This window comes from Saimiri boliviensis, chromosome 6 (assembly GCF_048565385.1).
Source record: "Saimiri boliviensis isolate mSaiBol1 chromosome 6, mSaiBol1.pri, whole genome shotgun sequence".
NCBI lineage: Eukaryota > Metazoa > Chordata > Mammalia > Primates > Cebidae > Saimiri > Saimiri boliviensis.
The window spans coordinates 87,746,384-87,763,274 of record NC_133454.1 but is presented as its reverse complement, the minus strand read 5'-3'; the positions used below and the strand labels follow the sequence as shown (position 1 = coordinate 87,763,274).

At 41.5% G+C, this 16,891-nt stretch overlaps 1 protein-coding gene across 1 annotated transcript; it reads right to left on the bottom strand.

Moving 5' to 3' along the window:
* Positions 1–2,615: 2,615 nt before the first annotated feature.
* LOC101044759 (mitochondrial nicotinamide adenine dinucleotide transporter SLC25A51-like) lies at positions 2,616–3,601 on the bottom strand. Its single transcript, XM_003919885.4, has one exon. It carries the CDS (start codon positions 3,507–3,509, stop codon positions 2,616–2,618), a length of 894 nt encoding a protein of 297 aa, XP_003919934.1. The 5' UTR covers positions 3,510–3,601.
* Between the last annotated feature and the right edge of the window lie 13,290 nt (positions 3,602–16,891).

Genomic DNA, 16,891 nt, shown 5'->3' with positions numbered 1-16,891 from the left:
TTCAGACCAAGCTGTTGGTTATAAGTTCTGTTGAATTTTTTTTTTTTTTTTTTTTTTTTTGAGACGGAGTTTCACTCTTGTTACCCAGGCTGGAGTGCAATGGCACGATCTCGGCTCACCGTAACCTCCGCCTCCTGGGTTCAGGCAATTCTCCTGCCTCAGCCTCCTGAGTAGCTGGGATTACAGGCACGCGCCACCATGCCCAGCTAATTTTTTTTGTATTTTTAGTAGAGACGGGGTTTCACCATGTTGACCAGGTTGGTCTCGATCTCTCGACCTTGTGATCCACCCGCCTCGGCCTCCCAAAGTGCTGGGATTACAGGCTTGAGCCACCGCGCCCGGCCGAATTTTTTAAATCAAATTTAAGAAGTCTATAGGACAACATAAAACCATCCCTGGTAATGTATTTGCAATTTGGTCTTCAAAAGCTGCAAAGAGTGACAAAAAAAAAAAAGTACAGTTAAAACCATTAAAATATTTATTAATAATTGTTTTTAAATGCCGCTTGAGACAGCAGAAACCAAGTATTTTCCTTAGAATTCTCACTTAGCTTGTATTTCACAAAAGTGCTTTAGAACTCAGATTTCTACCACCTGTATGGAGTATAAAGACAAAAGGAAGCCCAACAAAACCTAAGGCCCAGTGGTATCTATTCCCAGGGTCAAGGTATAACACCAGGCTAACCCACCTGCCCTGTGCTGAGTAGCTGGACATGCCTGTGAGTGCTCAGAGTCACACATACAAATGAGGGGGTCAGGCACCAAGGTGCCTTTATTCATTAATTTCTCAAATGCAACTCCCCTCAAATTCTGACTCTAATAGGCCAAAGAAGGCTACTCATATTTATTTGGTGCCAAATTATTATTATTTTTTAAATCCTTACAGCTGCACCTTGAAAAGTAAACTACAATATCCAGCACAATATTGTCAGACAGAGCTGCTGTATGGCTATTTACCTTCATTACTGCCTGGCTAATGTTTAATATGCTTCATCCTTTACAGCTGGAAGAAGGATGTTCACTGTATTTAACCAGTCATACTGCATTCAGAGGTAAATAGCTTTTATGGACTATTTGCCCAGAAACTTTAAGTAAACTACCAAGTGGATTTATTTGGGTTAGTATGTGCACATATTGACATGCAATTATCCAGAAAGAAGAAAAACCGGCCAACAGGAAACCTACTGTCATGTCAGATGCTGGAAATCAATCTTTATGTTGTATTTACAGAAAGGGTTTTAAGATTCATAATCCACTTTTTCAGTCAGTCTCTTATATTTCATTAGTCAATTGGAAGTGGCAGATGAGTCATTTTGCTTTATCTGGAAAAAGTATTTTCATATTTACAATTTCTTTGACAAAGAAGTTTTCAACTGTTAAGGGATGAGAATGCTATTTGGCTATTACCTACTTTTAGAATTCAAACTAACCCTTCAAATGTCTTTATTAGATCATATGCTTTCAAACTGTCTTATTGTTTTACTGACACAATGGTAAAACTGGGTTCCCAAAATGTCAAAACCCTAATGGAGTCTCTGTTTCCAAGAGTAAAATAAAAGACAGCCAACACTGTGGGGTGAAAACTATCCTGAGCCTTTTCCCCCCCTGTCTGTAACATTTAGAAACTAAGGGGGAAAAAGTGGGATTGCATTAATAGACTTCTAAGACAAAATGTTATGGAAGTGTTTATTTTTTAAAAGGAGAGTTTTAAGAGAACTGGATGCTTGAAAATGAACAACTCCTCCAAGGGGAAAAGTAACCACAGACCTTTGCTGAGATGGCACCAATAATTCAAAGAAACCAAGCTAAACAGAATTTTATCTATATACAATTAATATGAAAACTTCTTAACAGAATGGAACACCCATAACAAAATTTAAGCCCCTTCATCTTTTGGCAATGAAATAAGTAAAATTAACATAAGGATCTTTTGGAAGGGTTGAAGGCCACAGTCAGAATCAAACAGAAAACTTTCAAACCTAGAAAGCAAAATGAGAGCTTTCATAGCTCCTTGATGTACCCCATCTAAATAGAAATATTATAATGACTATCCAATAGGTGCTTAGTTTCAAAACTAATAGAAGCAATTTATCATTAAAAGCCTAAACCTAATAAGCTGCTTTTCTTCTCTGTTCTGCCCCTTTCTCATATGCTTGAGCTTCATGAAGACTATCCTCTGCAGCTGTTCCTGAGGGCAGAGAAGCAAGCAATGGAATAACAAAGTAAGCCTGAGAAGCCCCTCGCCCCTGAGGACCTTCTCTCTGGCCGGTCACAGCCACTTATGTTTCAGTGCAGAAGATTTCAAGAATGGTTTGAGAAAAAGAATACCATCTGTCAAAGGCCATCAGATGGACAGCTATTTGCCAGGCAATTAGCCTAAAGCTCTTAGGGGATGATAAAAAACAAAACAAACACCAGCAACAAAACCCTTATATTTTCCTATTGGAACCTTTTACTCTGTTTTGTTGATGCTTAGGGAAAACAGCTTTGTCTATAACTCACTGTGGCCTAGAGTTATGACACTAACTTGTATTGCGCCAATTAAGAAAGAGGCCAAACTGCATTCTTCTCAGAAGGTCATTCAGTTGATCAACGGCACTTAACTGATTTTTTTTTTCATATAACCTTTAACAAGAACTCATAAGTTGCATTGATTATGCCCCAAGAGATAAGGGAGCGATGGTAATTCAGATGGGCACCTCTGAAAAGGTTTATCAGTTTTCTGTCCCGTTCCAGCCAGATTGTTTGGAAAACCCTGGGGAAAGACTGAAATTCCCCACCAATCTGAGACTGTATGCGAGTTTTTACAACATTAATTGGATAAAACAAGAATCCCATCATGGCACCCAACAGACCTCCACAGATAAAATCATTGACCAAATGAGCACTGCGAGTCGTTGCGGTAGGCAGATACTCCTTGATGGGACCTCGAAGGCCGAAAAAAAAGACATTGCTGAGTCCATTCCGGAAAAGAATGGGCACCAAGCCTCGATAATACTCTCCAATTCCATGACATTTCAGTGCCTTGAAAGCCTGGTAAGTGTTGGCAAATCTGTCGTGATGCTTGTGGTCTTGAAGCAATGTCTGAACTCTTTCCAGCGGAGTGAAAATCGCTTCTGTAGTCCCTGAAAGCACTGCCGCCATGCCACGGGTCGCAAACTCTGGAGCACTGACATGCTGGCGGAGAAGGCAGGATAAATCCTCATACAGACCAAACATAAGTGTAAGCGAGGTTGTCTTCTGCATCAATGGGGGAAGCATTCCACGATACAAGTTTCGAAATCCATCTTTTCTCAACTGAAGTATTGCATTCCGGATTTTGATGCCATGCAGCTGTTGTCGAAAGAGGACCTTCTGAATGGGAAATGTGATTGCGATGCTGCTGAAGGCGGCACAGCAGCCACACAAGTAATGCTTCATTTCACCAACATTTGTAATATGAGGTGAGATATCTTGTTTTGAAGATGTTAGTATTGGTGGCCTCTTTTCATGAGCTTCTGAATCCATCATGTTGCTTAAGAGTTTTCTTTTTCAAGAACTTTTTAAAACCTGTAACACCATCTGAGCCTGGAGTTTGGCAGGATGATAGCTTTTTGATAATGTTCCCAGTTTCTTCCATTGTCATTGTTCCGCTAGGTTCTCTCTTCCGGAGTTGATTTTGGTAACTGAATTTCCGTTATCCAGGCGTCCATTTCCCCAACCTGTGAATAACGGGGAGGGGGTTGGACAAGATCACTAAGTCCTATTCCGTTTCTGACACTCCACAGTCAGGGGTCCCGCGGTGAGGAGGCCAAAATCCCAGTCTCCCAGGAGGCAGGGACCCCACTCTCCCCCGGGCTCACCGGCTCCTACTCGCCCCTGCGGTTCCTGCGCACGAGGGAGGTGCCTCCCCGGCCCAGGGCGCGCCCGAATGAAGGTACAGCCTCCTTCGGGAAAGGTCTAACACGAGCAGCCTAACACCCGCGTCAACCTGGAGAGCCGGGAGCCGACGACGGTGAGAACTGATTCCGCGCGCGCCGCTTGGGCGGGTCCCGCAGCGGCCGGGCCAGGGAAGTCTGCGCGCGCAGAGGATGGGGGTGGACCCCCAGGGTGACCGGCTACCCAGACTGGCCCTTCGGGGAGTTTCCCCTCCCTCCAACAACAGGCTAGGGGAGCCCGTGGCTTCCCCAACGCCCGCCCCGCACTCACCCATCCTAGTTAGGGTTTTCTAAAGGGATAGACCTAATTAGATAGATGTATATATATAAAGGGGAGTTTATTAAGATTATTAAGGAAGTGTTGGTCACTGTGGCGCTCCAGGTGGACATGGGACGATGTCGGTGGGGCTCTGGGGAATGTGGTGATGCAGGAGCTGTTGGACCCCAGCAGGATGCAGTCTTGTGGGGTCTGGGCTCTCAAAATGGTGCCATGCTGCAGCTGTCGGGGTCTCCGGGAAATGTGTGGGACCTCGCATGAGCTCCCTTTCTGGAGCAGTGTTCTAACACAGACTCCAGAGGGCTCTCTATACCAGTCTCAAGGCCCACTGCAGTTGAGGGGCTCTCTGGTGGTGGCTAGGATTGCAGGAGTTCATCATGGGAATGTGAAACTGCTGGAGAGCTCTCTCTGACCCTTCCCCTACACTGGGGAGCTGCTCAGGGCTTCCAGCTGATCCCAGTTGGGCTTTCCCACTTGCCTCCCCCTCTTTTCATACCTCAGGTGTTTTCTGTCACTTTTTTGCTGAATTCCAGCATTCTCTCTCTTAGACGCTCTGAAGGGTGATAATCCGTAGTTGCTATTTTGGTCCTTCTTTGTGGAGGAGGCTAGTGTCCAGTGCCTCTAGTCAGCCATCTCAAAGCCCCTCCTCTACAGTTTTATTTTCAATTTATCAATATTAACAAGTGGATCAATTGAATTCCCTTCTAAAAGGTGAAGAGTTCATCACATGTAAGTATCCTTCTTCCACTTCATGAAAATTGTTATTTATTTATTTTCATTTGGTATATATACTCACAATGGTATCTCTTATGAGTTATCTTCTTGTGCCACATGCAACATTTAAATCAAGCTACTTGTCATTTGAAGAACGCCTTTTGAATCAAAAATTATTTAAAATATTTAGAAGAGTTTTTAAATAGATTCATTCAGAATATATATAATATATATATAATATATATATTATATATAATATATTAATATAATATATATATTATATATAATATATTATATATAATATATATATTATATATAATATATATAATATATAATATATAATATATATAATATATAATATATTAATATAATATATATATTATATATAATATATTATATATATTATATATATTATATTATATATATAATATATATATTATAATATATATATAATATATATATTATATTATATTATAATATATATATTATATATTATATATAATATATATATTATATATAATATAATATATATATTATATATAATATATTATATATATAATATATTATATATAATATATATAATATATTATATATATAATATATATATACTTTTTTTTTTTTTGAGACGGAGTTTTGCTCTTGTTACCCAGGCTGGAGTGCAATGGCATCATCTCGGCTCACCGCAACCTCCGCCTCCTGGGTTCAGGCAATTCTCCTGCCTCAGCCTCCTGAGTAGCTGGGATTACAGGCACATGCCACCATGCCCAGCTAATTTTTTGTATTTTTAGTAGAGACGGGGTTTCACCATGTTGACTAGGATGGTCTCGATCTCTTGACCTTGTGATCCACCTGCCTCGGCCTCCCAAAGTGCTGGGATTACAGGCTTGAGCCACCGCGCCCGGCCAGAAAATATTTATTAAGGATCTTGTAATGGGCTAAATGGTGTCTCTGTAATAGTCATATATTGAAGTCCACATCCCCAGTATGTCAGAAGACCACTGTATTTGGAGGCAAGGTTTTTACAGAGCGAATGAAGTTAAAATGAGGCTGGTAGGGTGAGCTTTGATTGAATATGACTGATGTCCTTATAAGAAGAGGAGGTTAGGACACAGACACACAGAGAGAAGACCATGTGAAGAGGGGAGACTGTCCCATCAATAAGCCAAGTAAAGAGGCCTCAGAAGAAGCCACTATGGGATGTCACAACACACCTCTTAGAATGGCTAAAAACATAAAAATAAAAAAATCATAGTTTTGAATGTTGGCAGAGGTTTTGAGCAACCCGATTTTTCATACATTGACAGTACGAAAGTAAAATAGTGTAACTACTTTGGAAAACTCTTTTGTATTTACCTAAAAAGTTAACTATATACACCATACTACCTAGCAATCCATACTGGGCATTTATCCTAGAGAATGGAACTATGTTCAATTAAAAAATCTGCACACAAATGTTGATAGCAGTGATATGGTTTGGCTGTGTCCTCATCCAAATCTCATCTTGAGTTGTAACTCCCACAATTCCCAAATGTCATGGGAGTAACCGGTGGAAGGTGATTGAATTATGGGGGCGGGTCTTTCCCATGCTGTTCTTGTGTTAGTAAATAAGTCTTATGAAATCTGATGGCTTTAAAAAAATGAGAGTTTGGGCTGGATGCTGTGGCTCATGCCTGTAATCCCAGCACTTTGGGAGGCTAGGTGGGTGGATCACCTGAGGTCAGGAGTTCAAGATCAGCTTGGCCAACATGGTGAAAACCCATCTTTACTAAAAATACAAAAATTAGCTGAGTATGGTGGCAGGTGCCTGTAATCCCAGCTACTCAGGAGACTTAGGCAGGAGAATCACTTGAACCCAGGAGGTGGAGGTTGCAGTGAGCCCAGATTGCACCATTGCACTCCAGCTTGGGCAACAAGAGTGAGACTTCATCTAGGAAAAAAAAAAAAAATGAGAGTTTGCCTGCACAAGTCCTCTCTTGGCCTGCTGCCATCCACGTAACATGTGACTTGCTCCTCTCTGCCTTCCGTCATGATCATGAGGCCTCCCCAGCCATGTGGAACTGTGAGTTCTCTTACACCTCTTCCTCTTGTAAATTGCCTAGTCTTGGGAATTTTTTTTTTTGGTTTTGAAAATAAGATGTTTATTTCATATAACCAAGCCAGCAGTAAAGCAATTCTGAATGTGGTTAATTCAGGGGTCCTGGGATAGCAGCCAGGACCCAGGTTCTTTCTATCTCTTTATTCTCCTTTCCTTGGCATCTTTTTTTTTTTTTAATTTCATTGAGTTTTAGGTTTGGGGGTACATGTGAAGAACATGCAGGATTGTTGCATAGGTACATACCTGGCAATGTGGTTTGCTGCCTTCCTCCCCATCACCTATATCTGGCATTTCTCCCCATGTTATCCCTCCCCAACTCCCCACCCCCTGCTGTCCCTCCCCTAGTTGTCCCCCATAGACCTCAGTGTGTGATGCTCCCTCCCTGTGTCCACGCGTTTTCATTGTTCAACACCTGCCTATGAGTGAGAACATGCGATGTTTGATTTTCTGTTCTTGTGTCAGTTTGCTTAGAATAATGGTTTCCATGTTCATCCATGTCCCTACAAAGGACACAAACTCATCGTTTTTATGGCTGCATAGCATTCCATGGTGTATACGTGCCACATTTTCCCTTCCAGTCTATCATTGATGGGCATTTGGGTTGGTTCCAAGTCTTTGCTATTGTAAACAGTGCCGCAATGAACATTCGTGTGCACGTGTCCTCATAATAGAACGATTTAGAATCCTCTGGACATATACCCAGTAGTGGGATTGCCGAGTCAAATGGAATTTCTGTTTCTAGGTCCTTGAGGAATCGCCACACTGTCTTCCACAATGGTTGAACTAATTTACACTCCCACCAACAGTGTAAAAGTGTTCTTATTTCTCCACATCCTCTCCAGCATCTGTTGTCTCTGGATTTTTTAATGATCGCCATTCTAACTGGCATGAGATGGTATCTCAATGTAGTTTTGATTTGCATTTCTCTAATGACCAGTGATGATGAGCTTTTTTTCATGTGTTTATTGGTCTCATATATGTCTTATTTTGAAAGGTGTCTGTTCATATGCTTCACCCATATTGAATGTTTTTTTTTTTTTTTTTTTTTTTTTTTGTAAATTTGTTTTAGTTCTTTAGATTCTGCATGTTAGCCCTTTGTCAGATGGGTAGATTGCAAAAATTTTTTTCCCATTCTGTTGGTTGCTGTTTCACTCTAATGATAGTTTCTTTTGCTGTACAGAAGCTCTGGAGTTTAATTAGATCCCATTTGTCTATTTTCCTTTTGTTGCCAATGCTTTTGGTGTTTTAGTCATGAAGTTCTTGCCTATGCCTATGCCCTGAAAGGTCTTGCCTAGGTTTTCTTCTAGGGTTTTATGGTGTTGGGTCTTACGTTTAAGTCTTTAATCCATCTGGAAATGATTTTAGTGTAAGGTGTCAGGAAGGGGTCCAGTTTCTGCTTTCTGCACATGGCTAGCCAGTTTTCCCAACACCACTTATTAAACAGGGAATCCTTTCCCCATTGCTTGTTTTTGTGAGGTCTGTCAAAAATCAGATGGTTGTAGATGTGTGGTGTTGCCTCCGAGGCCTCTGTTCTGTTCTATTGGTCTATATCTCTGTTTTGGTACCAGTACCATGCTGTTTTGATCACTGTAGCCTTGTAGTATAGTTTTAAGTCAGGTAGCATGAGGCCTCCAGCTTTGTTCTTTTTGCTTAGAATTGACTTGGCTATGCAGGCTCTCTTTTGGTTCCATATGAAGTTTAAGGTGTTTTTTTCCAGTTCTGTGAAGAAGGTCATTGGTAGCTTGATGGGCATAGCATTGAATCTATAAATTACTTTGGGCAGTATGGCCATTTTCACAATATTGATTCTTCCAAACCATAAGCATGGAATGTTTCTCCATCTGTTTGTGTCCTCTCCTATTTTCTTGAGCAGTGGTTTGTAGTTCTCCTTGAAGAGGTCCTTTACATTCTTTGTTAGTTGTATTCCTAGGTATTTTATTCTCTTCATAGCAATTGTGAATGGCAGTTCATTCTTGATTTGGCTCTCTTTAAGTCTGTTATTGGTGTATAAGAATGCTTGTGATTTTTGCACATTGAATTTGTATCCTGAGACTTCGCTGAAGTTGCTTATCAGTTTCAGGAGATTTGGGACTGAGATGATGGGCTCTTCTAAATATACAATCATGTTATCTGCAAATAGAGACAATTTGACTTCCTCCTTTCCTAACTGAATACCCTTTATTTCATGTTCTTGCCTGATTGCTGTGGCTAGAACTTCCAATACTATATTGAATAGGAGTGGTGAGAGAGGGCATCCTTATCTAGTGCCAGATTTCAGAGGGAATGCTTCCAGTTTTTGCCCATTCAGTATGATATTGGCTGTGGGTTTGTCATAAAAAACTTTTATTATTTTGAGATATGTTCCATCAATACCTAGTTTATTGAGCATTTTTGGCATAAAGGGCTGTTGAATTTTGTCAATGGCCTTCTCTGCCTCTATTGAGATAATAATGTGGTTTTTGTCTTTGGTTCTGTTTATGTGGTGAATTACGTTTATAGACTTGTGTATGTTGAACCAGCCTTGCATCCCCTGGATGAAGCCTGCTTGATCATGATGGATAAGCTTTTTGATGTACTGTTGCAATCGATTTGCCAGTATTTTATTGAAGATTTTGGCATCTATGTTCATCATGGATATTGGCCTGAAGTTTTCTTTTCTTGTTGAGTCTCTGCTGGGTTTTGGTGTCCGGATGATGTTGGTCTCATAAAATGATTTGGGAAGGATTCCCATTTTTTGGAATGTTTGGAATAGTTTCAGAAGGAGTGATACCAGCTTCTCTTTGTATGTCTAGTAGAATTTGGCTGTGAACCCATCTGGACCTGGGCTTTTTTTGGTGGGTAGGCTATTAATTGCTGCTTCAACTTCAGCCCTTGTTATTGGTCTATTCAGGCTTCTGACTTCTTCCCAGTTTAGGCTTGGGAGGATGCAAGTGTCCAGGAATTTATCCATTTCTTCCAGGTTTACTGGTTTATGTGCATAGAGTTGTTTGTAGTAATCTCTGATGGTGGTTTGTATTTCTGTGGAATCCGTGGTGATATCCCCTTTATCATTTTTTATTGCATCTATTTGATTCTTTTCTCTTTTCTTTTTTATTCATCTGGCTAGTGGTCTGTCTATTTTGTTGATCTTTTCAAAAAACCAGCTCCTGGATTTATTAATTTTTTAAAGTTTTGTGTGTGTGTGTGTGTGTGTGTGTGTGTGTGTGTGTGTATCTCCTTCAGTTCTGCTCTGATCTTAGTTATTTCTTGTCTTCTGCTAGGTTTTGAGTTTTTTTTTTTTTTTTTTTTTTTTTTTTTTTTTTGAGACGGAGTTTCGCTCTTGTCACCCAGGCTGGAGTGCAATGGCGCGATCTCGGCTCACCGCAACCTCCGCCTCCTGGGTTCAGGCAATTCTCCTGCCTCAGCCTCCTGAGTAGCTGGGATTACAGGCACGCGCCACCATGCCCAGCTAATTTTTTGTATTTTTAGTAGAGACGGGGTTTCACCATGTTGACCAGGTTGGTCTCGATCTCTCGACCTTGTGATCCACCCGCCTCGGCCTCCCAAAGTGCTGGGATTACAGGCTTGAGCCACCGTGCCCGGCGAGTTTTTTTTTTTATATTGCTCCTCTAGCTCTTTCAATTTTGATGATAAGGTGTCAATTTTAGATCTTTCCTTGCTTCTCATGTGAGCATTTATTGCGATATATTTTCCTCTAAACACTCCTTTAAATATGTCCCAGAGATTCTGGTATGTTGTGTCTTCATTCTCATTGGTTTCAAAGAACATCTTTATTTCTGCCCTCATTTCATTGTTTATTCAGTCAACATTCAAGAGCCAGTTGTTCAGTTTCCATGAAGTTTTGTAGTTCTGAGTTAGTTTCTGAGTTCTAAGTTCTAACTTGATTGCACTGTGGTCTGGGAGACTGTTTGATATGATTTCCATTCTTTTGCATTTGCTGAGGAGTGATTTACCTCCAATTATGTGGTCAGTTTTAGAGTAGGTGTGGTGTGGTGCTGAGAAGAATGTATATTCTGTGGATTTGGGGTGGAGAGTTCTGTAAGTGTCTATTAGATTTGCTTGGTCCGGGTCTGAGTTTAAGTCCTGGATATTCTTGTTAATTTTCTGTCTCGTTGATCTATCTAATATTGACAGTGGAGTGTTAAAGTCTCCCACTATTATTGTGTGGGAGTCTAAGTCTCTTTGTAAGTCATTAAGGACTTGTTTTGTGTATCTGGGTGCTCCTGTATTGGGTGCATATATATTTAGGATCGTTAGCTCTTCCTATTGCATTGATCCTTTTACCATTATGTAATGTCCTTCTTTGTCTCTTTTGATCCTTGTTGCTTTAAAGTCTATTTTATCAGAGACTAGGATTGCAACTCCTGCTTTTTTTGCTCTCCATTTGCTTGGTAAATCTTCCTCCATCCCTTTATTTTGAGCCTATGTGTGTCTTTGTATGTGATATGGGTTTCCTAGATTCAGCACACCAATGGGTTTTGAGTTTTTATCCAATTTGCTAGTCTGTGTCTTTTGATTGGGGCATTTAGCTCGTTTACATTTAAGATTAATATTGTTATGTGTGAATTTGATCCTGCCCTTTTGATTCTAGCTGGTTGTTCTGCCCTTTAGTTGATGCAGTTTCTTCATTGTGTCAATGCTCTTTACCATTTAGTATGCTTTTGGAGTGGCTGGTACTGGTTGTTCCTTTTTATATTTAGTGCTTCTTTTAGGAGCTCTTGTAAAGCAGGCCTGGTGATGATGAAATCTCTGAGCAATTGCTTGTTTGTGAAGGATTTTATTTCTACTTCACTTATGAAACTTAGTTTGGCTGGATATGAAATTCTAGATTGAAAGTTCTTTTCTTTAAGGATGTTGAATATTGGTCCCCACTCTCTTCTGGCTTGTAGGGTTTCTGCTGAGAGATCTGCCATGAGTCTGATGGGCTTCCCTTTTTGGGTAACCCGACCTTTCTCTCTGGCTGCCCTTAGCATTTTTTCCTTCATTTCCACCCTTGTGAATCTGACGATTCAGATGTGCCTTGGGGTTGCTCTTCTTGAGGAATATCTTTGTGGTGTTCTCTGTATTTCCTGGACTTGAATATTGGCCTGCCTTGCTAGGTTGGGGAAGTTTTCCTGGATAATGTCCTGAAGAGTGTTTTCCAGCTTGGATTCATTCTCTTCGTCACATTCAGGTACACCTATCAAGCGTAGATTAGGTCTTTTCACATAATCCCATATTTCTTGGAGGCTTTGTTGGTTTCCTTTTATTCTTTTGTCTCTAATCTTGCCTTCTCGTTTTATTTCATTGAGTTGATCTTTGATCTCTGATATCCTTTCTTCTGCTTGGTCAATTCAGCTATTGAAACTTGTGTACGCTTCGCGAAGTTCTCGTGTTGTGTTTTTCAGCTCCATCAGTTCATTTGTATTTCTCTCCAAGCTGTTTATTCTCGTTAGCATTTCGTCAAACCTTTTTTCAAGGTTCTTAGTTTCTTTGAATCGGGTTAGAATATATCCTTTTAGCTCAGAGAAGTTTCTTATTACCCACCTTCTGAAGCCTGTTTCTGTCATTTCGTCAGACTCATTCTCCATCCAGTCTTGTTCCCTTGCTGGTGAGGAGTTGTGATCCCTTGGAGGAGGAGAGGCATTCTGGTTTTGGGTGTTTTCATCCTTTTTATGCTGGTTTCTTCCCATCTTTGTGGATTTATCTCTCTGCGGTCTTTGTAGTTGTTGACTTTCAGATACAGTCTCTGAGTGGACATGCTTTTTGTTGCTGATCAAGTTATTTCTTTCTGTTTCTTAGTTTTCCTTCTAACAGTCAGGCCCTCTGCTGTAGGACTGCTGGAGTTCCACTCCAGACCCTGCTTGCCTGGCATTCACCTGCAGCAGCTGCAGAACAGTAAGGGTTGCTGGCAGTTTCTTCTTCTGTTATCTTTGTCCCAGAAGGATACCCACCAGATGTCTGCCTGAGCTGTCCTTTATGAGGTGACTCTTTGGATATATGGGGGCTGGGAAGCTGCTTGAGGAGATATTTGTCCTTTAGAGAAGCTCACGTGCTGAACTGTGAGCTCCATTGTTCTTTTCAGAGCTGCTGGGCAGTTATGTTTAAGTCTGCTGCCGCAGAGCTCATAACCGCCTTTTTTCCCCAGGTGCTCTGTCCTGGGAAGATGGGGATTTATTTATAAGTTTCTGTCATGCTGCTGCCTTTTTTCAGAGATGCCTTTCCCAGCGAGGAGGTAGCCTAGTCACTGTCTGCCAGCAGAGGAATTGCTGAGCTGTCGTGGGCTCTGCCCAGCTGCTGTGTGAACTTGCTTGCAGTTTTGTTTATGGGGGTATAGTTAGAACTGCCTCAGTAATGGCAGTCTGCCTCTGTAATGGCCGACTGTCTCTGTAATGGCGGACTGCTTTGGTAATGGCAGGTTGCCTTGGTAATGACAGACTGCCTCTGCAGTGGTGGAGTGCTTCAGTAATAGCAGACGCCCTTCTCCCACAGATTTGGACCATCCCGGGTTCAGCTGTGCTTACTGTGAAACTCTCAATCCAGAGCATTTCAGATTGCTGGTCTTTGTGGGGGTGGGACTGGCCAAGCTAGATCACCTGGCTCCTTGTTTCAGTCCCCTTTTTTTTCAGTTGCATGGGCAACTCTATCTCCCAGGCATTCCAGTCACCAGTTGAAAAGGTGCCCGGATTTGTGTGAGTTTTTGTGCGGATACCCGCTGCTCCTGCTGAAACAGCCACATTGGGGGTTCATGGAACTTTTCTGCCTGGGAATCTCCTGGCCTGGCTCCCTGTTTCAGTCCCCTTTTTTTTCAGTTGAATGGGTGACTCTCTCTCTCAGGCGTTCCAGTTGCCAGTTGAAAAGGTATCTGGATTTTTGTGAGTTTTGTGTGGAGATCCGCTGCACCGGCTGAAACAGCAACTCTGGGGGCTCATGGTTCTTTTCTGCCTGGGAATCTCCTGGTCTGTGGGCAGTAAAAATTCATTTGGAAATGTGGTAATCACTCACCCTCTGCATTTTTGCTGGGAACTGCAATCCAGAGCTGTTCCTATTTGGTCATCTTGCTTTCCTTGGCATCTTATCTACCCCCCAGCATGAAAATGCACTGATACAGTACACAGGTACCAGTAAAGTGGGGTGTTGCTGAAAAGATACCTGAAAGTTTGGAAACGTCTTTGGAACTGGGTTACAGGGAGAGGTTGGAACAGTTTGGAGGGCTCAGAAGACGAGAGAAAAATGTGGGAAAGTTTGAAATTTCCTAGAGACTTGTTCAATGGCTTTGACTAAAAACCTGCTAGTGATATATACAATAAGGTCTAGGCTGAGGTGGTCTCAGATGGAAATGAGGAACTTGTTGGGAACCGGAGCAAAGGTGATTCTTGTTATGTTTTAGCAAAGAGACTGGTGGCATTTTGCACCTGCCCTAGAGATTTGTGGCACTTTGCATTTGAGAGATGATTTAGGGTATCTGGCAGAAGAAATTTCTAAGCAGCAAAGCATTCAAGAGATGACTTAGGTGCTGTTAAAGGCATTCAGTTTTATAAGGGAAGCAGAGCATAAAAGTTTGGAAAAATTGCAGACTGACAATGTGATGGAAAAGACAAACGTATTTTCTGAGGAGCAAGACAAGCCAGCTGCTGAAATTTGCATAAGTAATGAGGAGCTGAGTGTTAATCCCCAAGACAATAGAAAAGGTGTCTCCGGGGCAAGTCAGAGGTCTTCACAGCAGCCCTTCCCATCATAGGCACAGAGGCCTAGGAGAAAATCGTTTCATGGGCTGGGCCCAGGGTCCTCCATGCTGTGTGCAGCCTTGGGACTTGGTGCTTAAGTACCAGCTGCTCCAGCCATGGATGAAAGGGACCATGGTAGAGCTTAAGCCATGGCTTCAGAGGGTGCAAGCATCAAGCCCTGGCAGCTTCCACATGGTGTTGAGCCTGCCAGTGCACAGAAGTCAAGAACTGGGGCTTGAGAACCTGCACCTAGATTTCAGGGGATGTATGGAAATGCTTGGATGGCCAGAAAGAAGTTTGCTAGAGTGGTGGGGCTCTCATGGAGAACCTCCGTTGGAGCACTGTGGAAGGAAAATGTGGGGTCAGAGCCCCAGCACAGAGTCCCTGTTGGGGCACTACCTAGTGGAACTGTGAGAAAAGGGCCGTTGTCCTCCAGACCCTAGAATGGTAGATCCAATGACAGTTTGCACCGTATATCTGGAAAAACTGCAGACAACCCCAGCCCATAAAACCAGCTGGGAGAGAGGCTGTACCCTGTAAGGCTACAGGGTCAGAACTGCCCAAGAACATGGGAGCCCACCTCTTGCATCAGTGTGACCCAGATGTGAGACATGGAGTTAAAGGAGATCATTTTGGAGCTTTAAGATTTGGCTGCCTTGCTGGATTTCAGACTTGCATGGAGGTGTATCCCCCTTGTTTTGGCCAATTGATCCCATTTGAAATGGCTGTATTTACCCAGTGCCTGATCCCTGATTGTATCCAGTAAGTAACTAACTTGCTTTTGATTTTACAGGCTCATAGGTGAAAAGGACTTGGCTTGTCTCAGATGAGACATTGAACTGTAGACTTTTGAGTTAATGCTGACATGAGTTAAGTCTTTGGGGGACTGTTGGGAAGGTGTGATTGGTTTTAAAATGTGAGGACATGATATTTGGGAGGTGCCGGGGTGAAATGATACGGTTTGGCTGTGTCCTCACCCAAATCTCATCTTGAATTGTAACTCCCCCAATTCCCACATATTAAGGGAGGGACCCAGTGGGAGGTGATTGAATTATGGAGGTGGGTCTTTCCCATGCTGCTTTTGTGATAATGAATAAGTCTCATGAGATCTGATGGCTTTAAAACAATGGGAGTTTGCCTGCACAAGTTCTCTCTTTGCCTTCCACCATCCACATTAGATGTGACTTGCTCCTCCTTGCCTTCCGCCATGATCATGAGGCCTCCCCAGCTATGTGGAACTGTGAATTCAATTACACCTCTTCCTTCTGTAAATTGCCCAGTCTCAGGTATGTCTTTATCAGCAGTGTGAGAACAGACTAACACAAAGAGCTTTACTGATACTAGCCAAACTAGAAACAATACAAATGCCTTTCCACTTGCGAATAGTGAAAGAACCTGTAATACACCTAGAAAATGGAATTTTACTTAACACTTTAAGAAAATCAACAACAAGCTACTTGCTGTAACAACTTGGATAGATATTGAGGACATTATGGTAAGTGAAGAAAGCCAAACTCAAAAAGGTTATATAACATGTGATTCCATTTTATAACAGTTTTGAAATGACAAAACTATAGAGATGAAGAGCAAGTAAGTGGTTGCCAGGAATTTGGGAAGAGGGATGGGTTTGGGTGTGACTATAATGTGTAACCTAAGAGAGTTCTTTTGTGGTGAGGTAACAGTTCAATATTCTGAATGTGGTGGTAGTTATATCAATCTATAATGTAATAAAATGTCATAGAATGATACACAAAGGGAAACCCCCAACCAAAAAAAAAATGTGTGTATAAAAAGCTGGTGATATCAAATGGTTAGCTATGGTATAGATAATTTTATTGTACAAATGTCAATTGCCTGATAATATACTATATTTATGCCATATATCATCATTGGTGTAGGCTGGGTGTAGGGTACATGGGAACTCTTTGTACTAATTTTGAAACTTTTGGTTAGTCTGTAATTAATTCAGAACGAAAAGTTTAAAAACGATGGAAAAATCAGTTGGTTGGGTTGACTACCTACGTGGATAATTGAAGTCACCAAGAATGAGGACATGGGTATGTTAATGAGAATTTTATAAACCAAGACACACAGGCCATAAGATTATATAATAAGCCTCATACACACATCTCTAAAATGAAGCATATATTAAAATTTTATCATATTTTCTTCCCATTTGTCTT